Below are 21,604 nucleotides of genomic sequence, written 5' to 3' on the forward strand. Positions count from 1 at the left end.
GGGATCCTCCATGCCCAGGGCTCCATGGGCACCCATCACCCATCACCCATCACCCACCTGTCACTCTGTGTGTTTCACTGATGTGTGGCATACACCCCGCCCACTTCCTGTTGGGTCACCCGAGTGTGGGTTCCTGCCCTGAAAGCGCTGGACTCTCCCCCCGGACCATGGCACTGTGGGTACCCTGGGCCTCTCTGAGCACCCAGGCTACAGCCTCTGTGTCCTCTGTGGCTGGCCAGCTGGAACCCACACACCCACAGCCAAGTGGGCCACCAGGAGAGGCAGGCGGGCCTGTGGAGGGCACAGGCAGGGACACCGTGGCAGGAGACGGCAGGTCAGATGTCGCCCAGGGGTCCAGGCTGGGGCTGAGGAGCTGCCCATAGGGTGGCCTGAACTCAGGGTGATGGTGGCCGTCGCTGGGGCTGGGCCAGCAGGGGTGAGGCTGGAGGGCACGGGCAGGGGCTGGGCAGGGGATGGCTCCCCGCCCGCCGGGTGGCCCTGGACGAAGTGGAGCAGGCGGGGATCTGGCCTTGGCTGCCCTCCAGAACCTTGGCCGTGGCACCAGCTGCCTGCCCCTCCCCCCCGTGGCAGCGGCGTGTTTGGGGTCAGGGATCCCACCTGCGGGGATGTTGTCTGCGCCGCCTCCTCCCGTTAGCAGCCCGTGCGAGCGGCACCTGTCCCGGGCTTGTCACCAGCCTTGCGGCTCCACCTGCTGGACGTACTTCTGCCCGGGGTGGGGGGGGTTTAGGAGGGGAGGCAGCCGTCTGGACCGGCTTCCAGAGACTGGTGCTGGGGGTGCGTACGGCAGCAAGACCTCGTCACCGAGGCCATCCCGGATGGGGCTCCTCCTCTGCTGGGGCCCCTGGGACCTCTGTCCTTGTCAGAACTTGCCGGGGGCGGCGTGGAGGATGTTGTGTGAGCAGGTCTGTGTGACTGCATGTGTGCACATGTGTGTGTGTGTGGACATTTGTGTGTATACGTGTAGGCTTGTGTGCACCTGTGTATGTATGCACATGCATGTATGTGTGTGCGACCGTGCATGTGCGTGCATGCTTGTCTGCATGTATGCATGGCTGGTTGTGCACACGTGTGCACGTATGTTTATGTGTGTGCATATATGTGGATGAATGGATACGCACATACTTGTGTGTATGTGTCTGTGCATGCACGCGCACACATGTATGTGTGTACATGTATGCATGTGTGCACGTGTGTATGCATACACGTGTGCACATGCATGTGATACAGGCCCTGAGGAAAGGGGAGCAGGGATGTGGAGGGAGCGCAGGCCGGGGTGAGCCTGGGTTCCTCCCGTGGCTGCCACTCAGGAGATGGCGCCCGGAGGCGGTGCAGCCAGGGCTTGGGATTTGGTGGAGGGTTTGGGTCATCCATGATGCACCACCTGCCATCCAGCATCGTCACTCATCCTCATTCACCCGTCACTCATCTGTCACCCATCACTCACCCGTCACCCATCATCACCCCTCCACCACCCACCACCCATCACTCACCCGTCACCCATCACTCACCCATCACCCATCATCACCCCTCCACCACCCATCACTCACCTGTCACCCATCGCCCATCATCACCCCTCCACCACCCATCACTCACCTGTCACCAATCACCCATCATCACCCCTCCACCACCCATCACCCATCACTCACCTGTCACCAATCACCCATCATCACCCCTCCACCACCCATCACCCATCACTCACCTGTCACCCCTCCACCACCCGTCACCCATCACTCATCTGTCACCCATCACTCACCCATCACCCATCATCACCCCTCCACCATCCATCACCCATCACTCACCCGTCACCCATCATCACCCCTCCACCACCCATCACCCATCACTCACCTGTCACCAATCACCCATCATCACCCCTCCACCACCCATCACCCATCACTCACCTGTCACCCCTCCACCACCCGTCACCCATCACTCACCCGTCACCCATCACTCACCCATCACCCATCATCACCCCTCCACCACCCATCATCAGTCATCCATCACCGTCATCACCCATCCATCACCCGTCACTCACCTGTCACCCATCACTCACCCATCATCACCCATCATCACCCGTCACTCACCTGTCACCCACGTCATTCACCTGTCTTCCATTACCATTCTCTAACTCCTCCACCATTCGTAATCACCCGTCAGCCATTCATTCACACACCCACCCGTCACCTGTCATCCACCCGCCCATCATCCATCATCCGCTCACCCACAATCCGTCCTCCACCCACTCACTCAGCACCCATCACTCGTTCACTTGCTCAGTCACTCGCTCATCAGTGCCCATTCTCTAGGTCATGGTCCGGGGCCAGTTCTGCAGCTCTAGCTGGTGCCTGTTGCTGTCCTGGGGTCCTGGTCACCCTCCCCCCTGAACCCACACCACGGCTGCACCTCTTGTGCACTCCAGACAGATGCAACAAGGTGCACGTCCTAGTGCCCGCTGCCCGTCCTGGTCCTTCTCTGTGCCAGGCCTGCATTTCTTTGGCAAGGACCATTCTCCCCCTGCAAAGCCACTTTGCCACCACGTGGCAGACTGGAACGGCTGGGGTATTAACGTTCCCAGGACTGACAGGAGTTGGCGTACCCACATCCCGGCCTGGAACATGCTCCAGCCAGGACCACCAGGGACTGGGGTGCCCACGTCCCAGCCCCCGGCCCCCCAGGACCCCTGGCTCGCGGGAAGGCCGACCTTCCCTTCCCCGCCTCACTCCTGCCCTGCCTGGGTCTCCCGCTCCTGCCCGGGGAGCGCTCACGGCTCCGGCCGCTCAGCTGCTGGGAGAGGCTTATTTCAGGCTCGCTCTTCCGGGGCAGAGCGGTCAAGGGCACTTCAGCCTTCAGGGCCACTTGGCGGCGGGCTCTCCACTGCTTCTCTGGTTTTATTATCTCCATCCCCAGCCCCGAGTGCTCTGAGATGTGTCTTCCCTAATTGCCTCTCCTGCCGTGACGTCTGACGTCACAGATACACCGTCGCCTGCCTGCGTGCCGGGCCACGTGGGAGGGCCCCAGCCGCTCTCAGCGTCTGAGCGTTTGGGCCCTGATAAAGCTCGTGCGTGTCCCTTGGGTGTGAGTGTGAACTGCCTGCCACTGAGAAGGTCGTCTAAGGAGACGGATGCGGTCCTGGGGAGACGGCGATGCTTCGCCCCCTTTCCCGCTTTGCTTCAGGGTTCTGGGAGAGCCTCCAAACCGGTGTGCGCACCCCAACACAGCAACCTCGGCGGGCGGCGGGGGGGGAGAGCCCTGCGGTGGGGCAGGAGGCCCCAAACACACACGGAGGGGTGGGGGTGTGAGCTGTCACAGGGTAGCTCAGGCCTCCCGGGGGACAGTGGTGACCCCAGGAGACAGTTTTGGTTGCTACACCTGGGTGTGCTACCGGCATCAGGGGGAAGAGCTGGAGGCCTGGATTGTCCGGGGACCGCAGTGAGGCTGGTCGGTCAGCAGGGACGTGCCGCGGGGCTGGGGTTTCTCGGTGCCACCCAAGAAGGGCTGATGGCACCAGGCCACCCCCCCCCGTCAGCTGCAGGGGACACCTGCTGTAGGGGCCCCGCTCCCTGAGTGAAGTGCACTCACCTGCATGGGGCCCCGCTGCACGTCCCTGCTGACCGACCAGCCACTCTGCGGTCCCTGGACTGTGCCCCTAAGTGAGGGCCCTGTGCACCTGGGTGAGGGCCCTGCACCCTGGAGAGGGGCCCTGTGCCCCTGGGTGAGGGCCCTGTGCACCTGGGTGTGGGCCCTGTGCCCTGGGTGAGGGCCCTGTGCCCTGGGTGTGGGCCCTGTGCCCCTGGGTGAGGGCCCTGTGCCCTGGGTGTGGGCCCTGTGCCCTGGGTGAGGGCCCTGTGCACCTGGGTGAGGGTCCTGTGCCCCTGGGTGAGGGCCCTGTGCCCTGGGTGTGGGCCCTGTGCCCCTGGGTGAGGGCCCTGTGCACCTGGGTGAGGGCCCTGTGCCCCTGGGTGTGGGCCCTGTGCCCCTGGGTGAGGGCCCTGTGCCCCTGGGTGAGGGCCCTGTGCACCTGGGTGAGGGCCCTGTGCCCTGGGTGTGGGCCCTGTGCCCCTGGGTGAGGGCCCTGTGCCCTGGGTGAGGGCCCTGTGCACCTGGGTGAGGGCCCTGTACCCTGAGTGTGGGCCCTGTGCCCCTGGGTGTGGGCCCTGTGCCCTGGGTGAGGGCCCTGTGCCCCTAGGGCGAGAGGATTATGGAGGAGGGCTGGAGGAGCAGGGCCCAGCAGAGGCCTGGAGCCCGCAGAAGGCACCGTCAGAGGTTCCCGTGGTGGATGAGGACAGCAGCCTGCAGGGCGTGAGGGGCAGCAGGAGGCAGGCCCCGTGCTGGACTCGTCCAGGAGCCGGAAGGGACAGACAGCCTGGAACCACACCAAGCAGAGCCTGCACGGGGCCAGCGCTGGTGTCTGTGGGGCCAGGGCCTGGGGACGGCAGGGGCCGGGAGCCACTCCCGAGGGGCTGCGCCCCCTCCCGGCACCGCCGCCTCCCAGGGTTTCTGCAGGCTCCGCGGCACGGCACGTGCGGCCGGGTGCTCCCGTGTCCTGCCTGCCGCTGCCTGCCCATCTGCTCGCTGATCCTGGCCGTGTTTTCCTTTAAATCCTTGAACGTGTGTGTGGACGTGTGCGAGATAAATGTTGAAGGCCTCGCCGTGGGTCCCACCGCCCAGGCAGCGCGAGGGTTCGTGGTTCGTTTTCACGGCGGGTCCTCCTCTTGGGTACAGCCCACAGTTTCTATTTCACGAGTCCGGTAACTTGTGTCCATTACCAGCTGTGACAGATGACCCGCTACACGGATGCCGGTTCTGTTACCTTGCCCTGAAGGTTTGTTTTTGTCTCAGCAGGAAGTTGACCTGGCTGGACTCAGACCCAAATGCGTTTCTCTTGCAGTTGGCACTGGCTGGGACCCTGCCGCGTCTCCCCAGTCTCCGGCTGTGGCTTTCGTGGACCCTGCCCCGTCTCCCCAGTCTCCGGCTGTGGCTTTCGTGGACCCTGCTGCGTCTCCCCAGTCTCCGGCTGTGGCTTTCGTGGACCCTGCCCCGTCTCCCCAGTCTCCGGCTGTGGCTTTCGTGGACCCTGCCCCGTCTCCCCAGTCTCCGGCTGTGGCTTTCGTGGGGGGTCTCCGAGCAGCCCTGTGCCTGCACAGCTTCCTGGTCAGCCAAGGATCCGGGCAGGGTTTCGAGTGTACTTTCTAGAACATATTTCCTAAAACTTGTCCCTCGTAATCAGCTGCTCTGTCTGTGCCAGGCTCCATCTCACAGTATCTGAGATCAGTGACGGGGGGTTGGCCGTCCTTCGGGGTGAGGACTGGGGGCGTGGCTGAGACGGAAGCCGTATAAACAGATCTGTGCTGTCCTCTCACTCCTTGCTGGAGTCTCTGACAGTTTTTGCCTATTACCGATCACTCTTGAGTAACTGCGAATGGTCAGAAATTTTTCCAGGGTTTGCAGTCACTATCTGTAGGGGTGTGTGAGAGACAGGCTATTCCACCTGTCCCCAGGCATGGCTCTGGAGGCCCACGATCATTGGAAGGTGGAGACGGTGGGGTCTGAGTGACAGCCACTCTGTCCCCGTGTTGTTTGATTGACAGGTTGCCTATGCCTGCAGGGACCTTGGATTCAGTGGGGGACACAGGCCAGCAGCACTGACAAAACAGTGTTGAAAACTCTGCCACTGGGGCCGGTGCTGTGGCATAGTGGGTTAAGCCACCGCCTGCAGTGCCAGCATCCCATATGGGTGTAGGTTCGAGACCTGGCTGCTCCACTTCTGGACCAGCTCTCTGCTGTGGCCTGGGAAAGCAGTGGAAGATGGCCCAAGTCCTTGGGCCCCTGCACCTGCATGGGAGACCCAGAGGAAGCTCCTGGCTCCTGGCTTCAGATCGGCGCAGCTCTGGCAGTTGCTGCCAACTGGGAAGTGAACGATCGGATGGAGGACCTCTTTCTTTCTCTCTCTCTCTGTCTCCCCTTCTCTCTCTATGTGACTCCGACTTTCAAGTAAACCACTCAATCAATCTTAAAAACACAGGGCAGGCTGAGGGTGTGTCATGTGCTCTGCTGGGTCTGGGAGGTGGGACGCTGCCCGAGCAGGCAGGAAGTGGCAGGTGCAGTGAGGAAGTCCCCTCCCCCGCCCTCACCGACCAAGGCAGGGGCTGGCACACAGGCCTTCGGGGAGCCAAGGGCACGGGCAAGACTGGACGCTGGGCATCACCCGGCGTGGCTGCTCAGCTCGTGGGGACCTGGGTGACGAGGTTTGGGAGGTGGCAGATGGCAGGGAGGGATCAAGAGCCTCACGCAGGCTTGGCAGCCTCCTTCCCGCCCTGGACAGCGAGTAACAACACAGCCATGGTCCCTGCAATGGAGGGACGCCCTCGCGGTACCAGGAAGCATTTTCTTCAATAGACTCAGTGGCACTTTCCCCGCTGAGTTACCCAGCAAGTACTCTGCAGTGGGTATCACAGGGTTACCCTGGCCAGCTCCGTCCCACGTGTGCCCAGCGGGTGAGTTCTCATGGGGAGTCTGCCGCCACCCAGGTCTGGGTGCCACCACGTCACCGCCCCCTGCCACCACCTCGTGCTGCAGACCCGGCTCAGGGCAGCTCCTGCTGAGCCCCCGCGGGATCTCCTTTCATCTCCAGCCTCTGAAGACCCAGCTCACTGCTGCTCCTGCGCAGTCGGCCAATGCGCGTGGTTGGATGTGACCAAAGCTGGCACACACAGGTGCTCACAGCAGGCACCGACTGTAGCAGGGCGAGGGAAGAAGGCAGCGCTGACCACCAGGGGGAGCTCAGGGAGCCGCCATGGGTCACTGCAACTCACTTGAGAAACGCCGTGGGGCCGGCGCTGGGGCGCAGCGGGTAAAGCCGACACCTGCCGCTCCAGCATCCCATGTGGGCGCTGGTTCAAGACCTGGTGGCTCCACTTCCAACCCAGCCCTCTGCTGCCGTGCTTGGGAAGACAGCAGGAGATGGCCCACATGCCTGGGTCCCTGCCACCCACTTGGGAGACCTGGGGGAAGCTCCTGGCTTCAGCACGGCCCAGCCCTGGCCATTGCGGCCATCTGGGGAGTGAACCAGCAGACGGAAGACCTCTCTCTCTCTCTCTCTCTCTCTCTCCCTTCCTCTCTCTCTGTCTCTCTCTCCCTCTCTCCCTTCCTCTCTCTCTCTCTCTCTCTCTCTCTGTCCCTCTGTCCCTTCCTCTCTCTCTCTCCCTTCCTCTCTCTCTCTCTCTATCTCTCTCTGTCTCTCTCCCTCTCTCCCTTCCTCTCTCCCTCTCTCCCTTCCTCTTTCTCTCTCTGTAGCTCTGCCTTCCAAATACATAAAATTGATCTTAAAACGAAAAGCAATGCCTCCCTCCGCTCATGCCCGCAGCTACACAGCTACTCCCTTCCGAGTCTTCTCTGCGGGTTCCTCGCCGGGGTCTGCTCTCTGCAGGGGCCCCGAGGCCTGGCCCGTGCGCCCCCCCCCACGCCCCGGCTCCTTCTGAGTCAGCCCCGACCCGCACAGCCGCTCCCGAGAACGAGTCCTGAACGTGGTCAGACTCAGCAGCCGGGAATTGTGTGTGGCTGTAGCCTCACCGGGTCCCGCCCAGCGTCGGCCTCCTGTGCTTTGTGCTGGGAAAGCGAGCGGCTGTGCAGGAGTCGGCGCCGCCACAGCAGCCACGGCCCCACCGCGAAGCACGGGCGGGAAGCGCACGGCTCGGCGGCTGGGAGGTGACGGGAGAACCCCGTCCTCCGCCTCCCGAGGTCCCCAACGGCCCCCGGTGTGGCAGCCCACGGAGGACCCACACTGACCGCTGGTCACTTCCCGGTGTGTGCAGCCCACGGAGGACCCACACTGACCCCTGGTCACCTCCCGGTGTGTGCAGCCCACGGAGGACCCACACTGACCGCTGGACACCTCCTGGTGTGTAGTGGACCACAGGGAACCCACACTGACCACTAGATACCTCCCAGTGTGTAGTGGACCACAGGGACCCCACACCGATCACTAGACACCTCCTTATGTGTGGACCACAGAGGACCCCCACTGACCCCTGGTCACCTCCCAGTGTGTGCAGCCCACGGAGGACCCACACTGACCGCTGGTCACCTCCCGGTGTGTGCAGCCCACGGAGGACCCACACTGACCGCTGGTCACCTCCCAGTGTGTAGTGGACCACAGAGGACCCACACTGACCCCTGGTCACCTCCTGGTGTGTGCAGCCCACGGAGGACCCACACTGACCACTGGTCACATCCCGGTGTGTAGTGGACCACAGAGGACCTATACTGACCACTGGTCACCTCCTGGTGTGTAGTGGACCACAGGGAACCCACACCGACCACTAGACACCTCCTGATGTGTGCAGCCCATGGAGGACCCACACTGACCGCTGGTCACCTCCCGGTGTGTGCAGCCCAGAGGACCCACACTGACTGCTGGACACCTCCTGGTATGTAGTGGACCACAGAGGACCCCCACTGACCCCTGGTCACCTCCCAGTGTGTGCAGCCCACGGAGGACCCACACTGACCGCTGGTCACCTCCCGGTGTGTGCAGCCCACGGAGGACCCACACTGACCGCTGGTCACCTCCCGGTGTGTGCAGCCCATGGAGGACCCACACTGACCCCTGGTCACCTCCCGGTGTGCGCCCCCCACGGAGGGATGCAGAGCACCAGTGGGGGCTCTGGACCAGGGGAGGCACCGGTCACCCGAGTGGCTCCTCTCCTGGCTCCTCTCCTGCCTGTCCCGCAGCCGGCGCCGCCTCTGGGAGGAGCAGCTCCGTGACTGTCTCCGCCCCTCCTCTACCCTAGAAGCACAGCCCGGGGCTGGCAGTGCCGTCGCCCAGGGCCACCGTCCCCCGCCACGCCACGCACCGTGGCTCCCTCCACGGGCGCTACCAGGAGCACTTCCACGCGTGGCCACGGCTCTCACACCAGTTAGGGCCGCCCTTTCTCAGGGCTCCCTCACACGTCCCCTGCGCGGTGGTCAGGGAAAAGCCTGCGCCTGACGGAGGGCTTGGGAAGGCGCCCGCCGCCTCTCCCCGACCCTTCCACTCAGCGTGACTCCTGGGGGGGGGGGCGCGTTGACGGCACAGAATCGCAGCCGATCCCAGCTCAGCCTCCGAGGCGCCACCCGTGTTTTCCTGCCCCCCACTGCCCACACCATGTGATCCAGGCCTCCTGCGGGAGTGAACACTGAGGGGCAGCCGGGGGACTTCCTGTAGGGGGCGCCAGGGAGTCCAGGCAGCTCAGGAGGGTTGGAGGAGCCACCACGCTGTGGGCTGTGCCATGCGAGGACCTAGAGGCCACAGGGCCACCCACGTCTCAGAGCGGGCCCTCCCCAGAGTAAGGTCATCCCGGAGAGGCGACTTCCAGGCGGGCCCGGCACGAGGCAGTAAGTAAAGAAAACCTCACCCTGTCTCTTGTCCGCTGTCCGTGCTCATGGCACCCAGAGAACATTCTAGCTGGCCCTCGAGGACCTCGGACCCTGACAGCACCTGGTGCTTGCCCACCGCCCGGCCTGAGGGACCCTGGCAGCTGCAGGCCCCTTGGGGCTGGGCACCTGCAGCTCCGGCCTGGCCTCACCTCCACTTCCGCCAGAGCAAAACCGCCTCCTCTCGGGGTGAACTCACAGGTGGAGAAGCGGCCACACAGAGCAGGCTCAGCAGGCAGCACGGGTGGTGGCCGGGACCCACACGCGTCTCTGTGTGCATGTCCATGCATGTGCGCATATATGCATGCGTGTGTACACACGTGCACCCACACTGGCCACGTTCACAAATGCCTGCCTTTCTGCCCTACCTACGCTGCCGATCTTGGCTCCCTGCTCACTGGGCCATGTGCCCCTCCCTCATGGCTGAGACCTGGGGGGCCCGGCCCCAGGCACTGCTTCCTCACCCGGGTTTCTGAAACAACTCGGAGGTTAACCAGCGGGACACAGAGGCCGACCCTGGCGACACCCCAGGCGCCCGCCGCGCTGTGGCCGGGAAGGCTCTACTGGAGTTCCCGCCGCTCTGACCTCACAGGGGAGAAGCAGTGCTGGCGACGGCCCCGGCCACGGAAGCACGGAGCCCACGTGTGCTTTCTGCCGGCACAGCGACCACGGCGAGGCCAGGGGACCGGGGACAGGGCAGCTGCTGCAGGCGTCGGGTCGCCACGTCCCGCCCAGCAGCACCGTGCTCACCACACACGGCCCCAGCCCTGGCCACCGCTCACTCCCAGACACAGAGACACGACCCTCAGACCAAAGCAGGGCACCAGAGGTCAAAGGTCAGACCCACGTCCCTGCGCCGCCGGCTCCCGGGCATAGGAACCCTCACGTGACTTGCACTGACCTCTCGCTGCCGAGACCCCGACAGGGATCGCAGGACCTGCCCCTTGCGGCGCAACCTCCGAGCCCCGGGGACGTGGGCGCCGAGGGCCGACTTACCCTCACCAGCTGCTGGGGGAAGGGCCCGCGCGAGTTCTCCGGCACGTTGATGGGAGGGATGACCCAGTCCCGCTTCTGGCGCCGCAGCCCGCGGGTGCTGTGGTGCTGGGGCCAGGGCAGCAGCGTGTCCAGGGCAGCCGCCGGGGAGTCCAGAGGCGCGCTCGGCTTCCCTCTCTGCTCCGTCCGGCGTTTGGAAGAGAGGAACAAGAAGAAAGGCGGGTTAGCTTCTGCACGGGGGTGGGGCGCTGTGAGGTCATCTGCGGGTCCTGGGTGGGTGGAGGACGACCAGGTGCTGCTGGGAAAAGGGGTGAAGTGTGGGGGGTGGCAGGAGAGACCCTCCCCTGCAGGCTGCACCAGACAGAGCAGGACGTGGGGTGGGGAGCAGAGGCGCGGCCAGCAGCGTGCACTGGGCTTTTACTGGGAGCCCCACACATGAAGAAAGCAGGCAGTCACTAGCACGTGTCATAGTCTTGCGGACTTTATGGGGCCGGCGCCGTGGTGCACTGGGTTAATCGTCCACCTGCGGTGCTGCCATCCCACATGGGCGTTGGTTCTAGTCCCGGCTGCTCCTCTTCCAGTCCAGCTCTCTGCTGTGGCCTGGGAAAGCAGTGGAGAATGGCCCAAGTCCTTGGGCCCCTGCACCTGCATGGGAGACCTGGAAGAAGCTCCTGGCTCCTGGCTTTGGATCAGCTCAGCTCCTGCCGTTGCGACCATTTGGAGAGTGAACCAGCGGATGCAAGACCCCTCTCTCTGTCTCTCCCTCTCACTGTCTGTAACTCTACCTCGCAAGTAAATAAATAAAATCTTAAAAAAAAAAACAAGAAGAAAAACAATCTTGCTGACTTCATTTGGAAGGGAGAGAGAGAGAGAGCTCCGATCGGCTGGGTCACTCCCCAAATGCCTGCAAGAGCCAGGGCCAGGCCGAAGCCGGGAGCCAGGGCTCCGCCCGGGACTGCCAGAGGGGTGAGGGACCCCGCACGCAGGCCATCACCTGCCGCCTGCCAGCGTGTGTATCAGCAGGAAGCCGGGTTTGGAAGCAGAGCGGGGACTGGAGCCCAGGCACCCCACACGGGACGTGGAGTCCCAAACTGAGCTCCAACCACTTCGCGAAACGCTTGCTCGGAGACTAATACGGTCTAACTTACACCTACGTGCGTGGAAACAGCCACGGCAAACTAGATTACGGCAAATCCGACAGGAGGTCGGGATCCCAGTGCCAGAGCTCTGACAAATCAACAGACACGGCGCCTGCTCCCGCGAGGGACGAGGGTGCGCGTGGGTGCCACGGGGCGAAGTCGCAACAAGGAGCAGTAACTTGTGAGAAAGGCGCAAGTCTTCTGGGAATCGAAAACGCAAACAAGAGAGACATCCTCTCCGCCCGCCGAACCCACCAGCCCAGCAAAGCGCACCGTGCCCGCCAGGAGGGAGCTGGGAGCCGGCGGCGAGGGTGTGGCTGAGGGTGGGATTCGGCGAGGTTCTCGTGACGTGGGGCGCAGTCCCACAGGCCCCCCCAGCCCCAGCCCCGCCGCCTCTTCCACAGAACGGGGCTGGGAGCGCTGAGTTCAGGCGGTTGCCATGGAAACCGAACAAGATGATCGGACAGAAAGCGTTGCCCACGCCTGGCGGTCAGGGCGGCCTCCCCACCTGCAGGCCACGCAGCTGGACGGGGTGGGGGAGAAGCTCCCCAAGTGAGGCGATGTCCACCACGCCCCTGGAGGGGAGACGGGGCCGCCCGCCCCAGCTGTCTTGGGGAGGGGAGGACGCGGCAGGAGATGGGCGCTCTCGGGCCGCAGTGGGTTTTGTTACCCATTCTGCTCGATGCCTTCCACCTTTCTGCATTTCCGTTTTTATTCGTCTATTTTTACTTGTTTAACAGCAGAGAGGGGGCTGGCTCTGCGGTACAGTGGGTCAAGCCCCTGCCTGAGATGCTGACATCCCACAGAGGTGCTGGTTCAAGACCCGGCTGCTCCACCTCTGATCCGGCACCCTGCTAATTTCCCTGGGAAAGCAGCAGAAGACGGACCAAGTGCTTGGGCTCCGGCACCCACCTGGGAGACTCGGAGACGCTCCTGGCTCCTGACTGTGGCCTGGCCCAGCCCTGAGTGTTGTGGCCACTTGGACAGTAAAGCAGCAGATGGAAGACCTCTCTCTCTCTCCCCCTCTGTGTAACACTTTTAAATAAATAAATAAATCTTTAAAAAAGAGGCAGGGAGACAGAGGTGGATGGAGGACGCGGAGGGCTCCCATCCGCTGATTCACTCCCTAAACACCTGCAGCTTCCGGGCCTGGACCAGGCTGCAGCCAGCTGCCCGGGGCGCGGTCTGGGTCTCCCTCGCAGGCGGCAGGTCCCAGGTACCTGTTGCTTCCCAGGTGCGTGAGCAGGAAGCTGGCGTTGGGAGAGGGGCTGCGACTCAGGCCCAGGTGCTCTGGCAGGGAGGCGAACACCGCCCTGCCTGCATTCCTGGATGCCAGCCCGCCCGTGACTGTGGTCCACGGAGCCAGCCCGCCCGTGACCGTGGTCCACGGAGCCAGCAGAACGCCCTGCATACACGGGGAGGGGGGAGAGGAGGGGGGAGAGGAGGGGGGAGGGGAAGGGGGAGGGGGGAGAGGAGGGGGGAGGGGGGAGGGGGGAGGGGGGAGGAGAAAAAGAGGGTGGGGAGGAGCCGGCGACACCCGGTGTTTACTCTGGGAGCGCCATGTGCCAGGCTCGGTGCCGTCTCCCTGTTCCAGGCTCACTTTGCTCCTCGTCCCAGAGACAGCGGATGTGAGACAGACCCTGCGCACAGCACACAGACCCTGCGCACATGGCACACAGACCCTGCGCACACGGCACACAGACCCTGCACACACGGCACACAGACCCTGCGCACACGGCACACAGACCCTGCGCACACGGCACACAGAGCCTACACACACGGCACACAGAGCCTGCACACGGCACACAGACCCTGCACACACGGCACACAGACCCTGCACACACAGCACACAGACCCTGCGCACACGGCACACAGACCCTGCACACACGGCACATGGACCCTGCACACACGGCACACAGACCCTGCACACACGGCACACAGACCCTGCACACACAGCACACAGACCCTGCGCACAGCACACAGACCCTGTACACACGGCACATGGACCCTGCACACACGGCACACAGACCCTGCACACGGCACACAGAGACTGCACACGGCACACAGACCCTGCACACACGGCACACAGACCCTGTGAACACGGCACACAGACCCTGCACACACGGCACACAGACCCTGCACACGGCACACAGAGACTGCACACGGCACACAGACCCTGCACACACGGCACACAGACCCTGCACACGGCACACAGAGACTGCACACGGCACACAGACCCTGCACACACGGCACACAGACCCTGCACACACGGCACACAGACCCTGTGCACACGGCACACAGACCCTGCACACACAGCACACAGACCCTGCACACACGGCACACAGACCCTGCGCACATGGCACACAGAGCCTGCACACACAGCACACAGACCCTGCACACGGCATACAGACCCTGCGCACATGGCACACAGACCCGGTGCCCGGTGCCCGCCTTGGAGAAAGGCCTGGGAGAGGGTCTGCTCTGAGCTCAGCTGAGGAGGGGCAGCTGGGGGGCGTGCAGGGCAGGCCCCAGGCTGACCTCTGGACGGTGTGGCCATCGTGCCCAGGCCCGGGAATCGCAGCCACAGACCTGCACAGTTGTCACGCGGCCGGGTTTTTCATCTTTCGATTCTGTCTTAACCTGCGCTGTCGTCACTGGCTCGGGACGAGCTCGCGTGGCGTTCTGCCCTGGTGTTGGTTAAATAAACGGCACATATTTGCCACTATTTTAGAGCTGTGAGACAAACGTGCTAACGGGATCTGTAGGAAGCCGATGCCAGCCCCGTGCAGGCTGCAGCCTGGAAGACGCGCCCACTCCTCTGCAGTGAGCCCGCCGCGGCAGGCGGCCACTCCCCCGTGTGGCGGGCACGTCTGAACACGCGGGAACCTGGCCACCAGCAGCACCCGGGGCTCCCTCACGCTCAGAGCACCCCGTTCTCCTCGTTCCACTTCTCTCGGGGAACGAGGACCTGGCCTTGGGCAGATTTGGGAGTGACTAAGAGTGACTGAGAACATCTACACACGTGTGCATGTAGGCACTCTGCACACACGTATGTACATGCACACACGCTCACACAGCGGTCTGCATGGACAGGTATGTGTCTCAATACATGTGTGCATGCATGAGGACATCCTTTATGTATCATGCACACGTATGCATGTGTGGCTCTGTGTCTGCATCTCTGTGTGTATGTGTGTGTTTTTGTGTGTGTCTGTGTGCATGTGTGTCTATGTCAATTCTGTGTGTATATGTCTCTGTGTGTCTGTGTGTTCTGTGTGTGTGTCTGTTTCTCTATGTCTACATGTCTGTGTGTACATATGTATGCATGTGCACACATCTCTATGTGTGTCTGTATATGTCTGTGTGTCTGCATGTGCATGTACATGTTTCTGTGTACACGGGCACACATGTCTGTATGTATATGGCTGTGTGCATGTGTGGCTATGTGTCTGCATCTCTGTGTGTGTTTTTGTGTGTGTGTGTGCATGTGTGTCTATGTCAATTCTGTGTGTATATGTCTCTGTGTGTCTGTGTGTTCTGTGTGTGTGTCTGTTTCTCTATGTCTACATGTCTATATGTACATACGCATGTATGTGCACATATCTCTATGTGTGTCTGTATATGTCTGTGTCTGCATGTGCATGTACATGGGCACGCATGTCTGTATGTATATGGCCGTGTGCATGTGTGTATATGTGCACACATGTGTATGCACGCATGTACACATCTGTGTGGATGTGCGTATGTATCGCATGTTGGTGTGTTTGTACACGTGCATGCACGTACATGTTTCTATGCACACACATCTGTGTGCATGTACACATGTGCACACGTGTTTGCGTGTGTGACTATATGTGTATGCATGTATATACATGTCTGTGTGCACACGTGTCTCTGTGTACCTGTATGTACATGTGTGTCTGTACATGTCTCTGTGTATGTACGTGTGTGTATGCATGTTTGTGTGTGTGTGTCTATAGCAGATCATGGTTTTCTCAAAGCCAACAGCTGAGCCAAGCCCGCTCACTGTCCCCTGTGTTCAGTCCTCACTGGTGGGGCTCAGGAGGGTGCTGGTGGCTGAGCCGTCTTTGGATCCAGCCGGGCTGGCACCTGCCGTCTGGGAGTGCCGGGGCAGCGCGCTCCAGTCTCTTGTTCGACCAGCAGAGGTGGCTGAGGCGTAAGTGCAGGCTCCTCCCCAGTGCACCACCAAGCCCCAGCCTTGGCACCACCGGGTCTCGGCTCTGCACCCACATCCAGCCCCTACCTGGTGATTCTGAGCTAGGAGGTCACCCCACCGTCCGTGCAGACCGGCCTCTCCGGGGACTCAGCCTGTCCCCGCAGGCAGGCGGCCCTGACCCTCAGCTCTCACTCTGCGTATGTGTCTGCCCCAGATGCTCTGCGCTGCTGCCCCACTGGGCTCTCTCCACAGCCCTGGCCGCAGGGCAGCTGGACTGAGCTCCCCATGTCAGATGGGAGGCCCCGCCCCCTGATGCCCCGCCCTGTGCCCCAGGTGGCTTGCTCCTGGGGCTGACTCTGCTTACGGCACTTCCCTAGGTGGACTCCGTGCCACATCACAGGGGAACACCGGCTCGGGCACAGGTGGCCAGAGGGAGCCAGGAGAGGCGGTGGTGGCTTTGGCCTGGACATCCAGGGAGTGGAGGCCCAGAAGTGGGTCCCGGTGCTCTGATGGAGTGGAGCGTGGGGGTCAGAGGGACTTGGGGGTGCCAGGGAAGCAAACTGAGGCACAGAGGGGCAGGACTTTGCCAGAATTGCCTGGCTATCCTGCAGGGGGCGCCCAAGAGCCGGGTCCAGGGCAGAGGACAGGGGCTCCAGTTCCTTCCCGCATGAGCTGGCCCAGCATCCACCTCCCTCTCAATCCAAGGAGCCAATCCAGAGCCATAGGGGCGGGCCTAAGAGGCTGGCCAGCCAATCAGAGCCTGGCATTCCACCTGGCCAGGTGACTGCTCTAGGGAGGGTGGGCAGTCCCCAGGGGGGGCTTTCCCTGGCCTGGTGGAGGAGGTGGACTCTCTCCCCCTGGACTAGGGTCCCAGATGGGCAGGGTGGGAGTCCTGCCAGGCCCCTCTCCACCACAGGCACCTGAGGGCAGCAGGCCCCTGACTTGGTCTCTGCCTACCTGTGCCGGCCTCGGCCCGGCTGTTCTGTGAACTCGGGCGTCCTCCACTCTTTGGCTCTCCTCATCTCCATTCCTATAACACTGGCCGGGAGAAAGGGAGAGGGAATTCCACAGGCCTCTCCACCCAGGGAAAACCTGTTAACCCTTTCCAACCTGGTAGAAAGTTTTCCGTCTTTGCAGCTTATGGTGGCTCTGGTGCGTCTTAAAGTTTTTGTGAACTATTCCTGTTGCTAAGCTTTGACTGCCTGAGGACTGAACCTGGAAAGGAGCTAAAGTTAACTATCTGTTGTAATTGACTGAGTGTCTGCAGCAGTCCTGATCGATCTGGCTTTGGTTGAATTATAGGAGGTTCCCAACACTCTTGGTCAAACGGCGCACCTACCCAACCCCACGGCCAGTCCTGCCAGGCCCCGGTGTGTGCAGTCTTCCCTGTAAATGGGGGACCACAGCCTTTCTCTGCACTGTGTTCCAGTCCATGTGGCCTGCCGCACCCAGGCAGGCACAGCCAGATATCTCTAGGCAGAGCCCCCACCCCAGGGCTGCTTCTTTTTCCTCTCCTGGAGGAATTTCCAATTCAATACTACTGCTGGCCTTACCTAAGGGAGCCAGAACCTTAAGCCATTAACCCTTTCCAACCTGATGGGTTTTTCTCTGTGCAGCTAATGGAAACCTAAACAAGGGGTTCATATGCTGATAATCAGCTCTTTTCTGTGCTGCTGTCCCTGACTCATCTGAGAGCGTTCACCTGTCTTGAAGGTTTCGCGTTTTTCTATTGCCATTAGAGTCTTGATTGGGAAAACTACAATGAAAAGTTGTTTATGTTGTTTATCTGTTTTTAATGTCTGAGTGATTACCCAACTGGTCAGAAATGTACTAATTTTGGCTAAATGGTTTGACTCTCTGACAGCTTGAATTCTAAACTGAGTCTTCCAACTTTGGGCTTCCAGCCGGATCCCTGGAACTCTCAAAGGATGAGACTCTAAATTTGTTAAAGCAACAGCTGCTTGGGTCAATTCAGATTATATAAAATATATTAAAATGTTATAAATGGTGTCAGACCTATGCTGTATTCATGTTTTTGCTTTCCAGCTAAAGTGGTCTTATAAAAATAAAAATAAATTCTGTGTATACAAGCCTTTATGTTGTAAACTAAAGTAAGCCAATGCAGATTGGTTCAGAGAATTAAGTTAATGCAAATGTCCTTCGGTTTGCTTGGTGGCTCGATTGCTCAGTTTTATGTCTTTGATATGCTTTAAACTTGTTTCTCTTTTCAAAGTTATAAACATGCACTAGTGTTTGCTGTCCAGGAGGTGCTATCCTTATGTTACTTAAAAGCATGAGAATGTAATTTTGACTTCTAATTCAGATAACGGTGTGGTATTCGTTAATAACTCAGTGTCTTAAGTCATCTAGGCATCAGTACTAAGTAAAACTTAAAAAAATGTATTATGTGTATTTTTAGCTTCTCAAATTCGATAAGAGAGACTGAGTTTATTAGCATGTATTCTCACAGGTTGTCCACACATGACAATTCAAGGCTATGTAAAAGTAACTACGGGTGTAAAGTTTCAAAAGGTGTAAACAAGTCATAAAAAGTTTTAAAATATTTACGATTTTAAAATATTGTTTACAGAGTTGAGTGCTAATGCCAAAATTACACTGACCTAAGTTAAGGTCTGATCTTCTGTTATAACAATGTTTTTTTTTTTTAAATACATTAATGTTAGCAAATATCTGAAAATGGTCTAAATCATAAATCTTGAAATCTGTTTTTGCAAAAATTGTAATGTCTATTTTAACAGTGTCTGCTTAATTGATTACTCTGCCATTTCTAGAGTTAGGTCCTGTAAGCTCTTTTTGACTGTTAAATAGTTCTGAACCTAAAAGGTCATAGTTTTCCTCATGGGCACGGTCGGCCCCGGGAGGGCGTGGTTCCGTCCCAGACACCAGCGCGTTCCTGCGCCTGCGAGTTCTGCTCGCCAGCCCTCCCGTTCGCAAGGCTTCCTCAGAGCCCTGGGCCAAACGCGCTCACTGAGCACGTGCACCCTCCCCAGGCCACACCCGGTGCTGAGTTTTCCCGAGGATAGATCCCAGGGCTGCCCAGCGGTGATCCCGGTGCGCCCCATGCCTTCCCGAGGCAGCTCTGCCGCGGGCACGTGTCGCTCCCTGGTGGCCAAGGGCCCACAGAAGCCAACCTCATTCCACAGACACAGGAAAGCAGAGGACGGCGCCTTCCTGCAGCGGGCGGCTGGGCCCTCACTGGTGACCCGGGGACAGCATGGGGACAGCCTCCCTGCCTCTCCCACAGGGGCTGCCTCTTCCTGCTGGCCTCTGGTGACAAGGGGAGGTCTCTGGGAGACTCCCGGGGCAGCAGCGCGAGGCCTGGTCTCCCCGACAGGACGGTGGCTGGTTTCACGGCGCCTGCTGGTTTGGAAGGGAGGCCTGGGCGTGGAGGCTTTCAACCCCATCTCAACCCGCTGGCATGTGACAACGTGGGGAGGTGGCACCAGGACCTGCCTCTTCCATGCCCGGGTAGGTGGGGGTGCCCAGGCGGCCGAGGACCTGCCCCCGGTCACGCAGCCGCTGCTGGGCGCTCAGGGTGGAGCCCAGGCCGAGGCCTGGGGCTCAGGGCTCTTTGCCCCTCGAGGTTCCTCCTCTGGGCAGAGTGACCTCAGCGTGGGGGCTGGGCGGTCACCTGCAGGCCATAGCCGTGGTCATGCCTCCCACCATGCCCGGGCTCTGAAGGCGTGGGCAGCCCACGGCAAAACAGCCAAGATCTGGTTCTTCAGGCCACTTCCAACCAGCACCGCCCTCCCTGGAAGCCTCGTATGTGGGTCCCACTTAGCTTGGCTGACCAGAGCTCTCTGACCTCAAGGCCACTGCCCAGCACCTCAGCCTCGCCTCCCACCAGCACCTAAGACGGAAACACAGGGAGCCAGGGCTGGGCGGAGCTGGTGCGTCCAGACACGGTCCCAGGGGCCGGGCAGGAGCCGGTGTGTCCAGACACGGTCCCGGGGGCCGGGCAGGAGCCGGTGCGTCCAGACACGGTCCCGGGGGCCGGGCAGGAGCCGGTGCGTCCAGACACGGTCCCGGGGGCCGGGCAGGAGCCGGTGCGTCCAGACACGGTCCCGGGGGCCGGGCAGGAGCCGGTGCGTCCAGACACGGTCCCGGGGGCCGGGCAGGAGCCGGTGCGTCCAGACACGGTCCCGGGGGCCGGGCAGGAGCCGGTGCGTCCAGACACGGTCCCGGGGGCCGGGCAGGAGCCGGTGCGTCCAGACACGGTCCCGGGGGCCGGGCAGGAGCTGGTGCGTCCAGACACGGTCCCGGGGGCTGGGCAGGAGCCGGTGCGTCCAGACACGGTCCCGGGGGCCGGGTGGAGCTGGTGCGTCCAGACACGGTCCCGGGGGCTGGGTGGAGCTGGTGCGTCCAGACACGGTCCCGGGGGCCGGGCGGAGCTGGTGCGTCCAGACACGGTCCCAGGGGCCGGGTGGAGCTGGTGCATCCAGACACGGTCCTGGGGGCCGGGCAGGAGCCGGTGCGTCCAGACACGGCCTGCGAGGGCAAGGCCGCTGCAGAACATCCTTGTGCAAACATTTCTGGACAAGCCATGGAGCGTGTGCGTGCACACGTGTGTTCATCCGTGCACATGTGTGTTCATCCGTGCACTACCACGGTCACCAGGTCGGGGCTCGGCCGTCCCGAGCTCCCCAGCACTCCAAGGACCCCCCGTCCAGGCGCACTCCAGGCCAGGTCTCCCAGCTGCCGGCGTCGTCTGTGCTGAGGGTGCCCCCCGCCTCCACCCGCTCGATGCCGGGCACCCGCCCCCCGGGAGACGCCCTGTGCCCGGCAGGGAACAGGTCGCTTCAGAGAATCAAGAAATCACGCTTGGCTAGAAGCGCGTCCAGCAGAACTGCCCTTAGTTCATGAAAATATGAGTCATTATGGCAAAGGCACGACTCGGCAGGTTACGGGAAAGCTGGACTTCCCCTGGCGTTGTTAGCGGGGACGGCGCAGCACTGTCCACGCTGCTGTCAGTTAGTGAGAAGGGCCCACTCTGCCCGCGGTTCTGGAAGGTCCAGACAGGAGGCGGGTGTGTGTGTGTGTGGACTGAGGGCCCCAAGGCACCCCTTTGCGGCTGGACTCCCTGTCCGCCCACAGCCCTGCCGCCCTCCGCTCCGCTCCACCACGCGAGCACCCGAGCTGGGCTCCGGCCACACCCTGCATCCAGGCCCGAGGCGGAGCCAGTGGGGAAGGGGAGGCCAGGCCACTCTGGAACGCGACCCCTCTTACAAAACCCAAGCCTGGGGAGCACCAGAGTCCAGTGCGAAAGCTGGCCGTGGACGCCCCGGGGGCTGCTGGCCCGGGACCCTCCCCACACCTCTTCCACTCTGGCTTCTTCCACACACCCCCCCCCACTCCGCCCCAGCCTGCCTGGCCCTGGCCCAGCCCTGCGACCTCTCTCAGCCCGGTCTGTGCCGGTCACTTCCCACGAGTCAGGGCTCCACCCTCGGCCCCTCCGCTGCCCCCGACTGGCGGCAGCTCCTGCCCGGTGTTTATCAGACTGAGAACCGTCAACGGCCGCGCCTGGGCACAGTGTGGAGCTGAGCGCTCCTGCCCGCCCCTCCCCTCGAGAAGGGGAGCTCAGTGGGACGGCCGGTGTCCAGACGTCCGGGCGGGGACCCCACATCCCAGACAGAGGCTGGGCTTGGCGGTGCCGGCCTGGGACTTGCCAAGGCTCCCCAAGAGGACCAAGGCCGTGGCTTTCAGATCCTCCCCACCAGAGAAGCGCAGAGCTCCTCTCGCCAGGCTCACGACCGGAAGCTGCCAGGTCTACACGGCCCGCCCGTGCCCTCCAGGAGCCAAGAGGAGCTTGAGTCGCCTGCGAGGTCATGTTCCGCTCGTCCCTTTT

General features: G+C 61.7%; 1 protein-coding gene across 1 annotated transcript in view; it reads right to left on the reverse strand.

The window, feature by feature from the left end:
* Positions 1-21,604, reverse strand: part of LOC103346846 (cadherin-4) — a 338,792-nt gene that overhangs the window by 59,623 nt on the left and 257,565 nt on the right. Inside the window, exon 4 of the mRNA XM_070051648.2 lies at positions 10,426-10,599. Coding sequence (XP_069907749.1) covers positions 10,426-10,599 — 174 coding nt within the window. The remainder of the gene's footprint in view (positions 1-10,425; positions 10,600-21,604) is intronic.

This window comes from Oryctolagus cuniculus, chromosome 11 (genome assembly GCF_051225735.1).
Source record: "Oryctolagus cuniculus isolate XC-2025 breed Fujian yellow rabbit chromosome 11, ASM5122573v1, whole genome shotgun sequence".
In the NCBI taxonomy this organism is placed as follows: Eukaryota; Metazoa; Chordata; class Mammalia; order Lagomorpha; family Leporidae; genus Oryctolagus; species Oryctolagus cuniculus.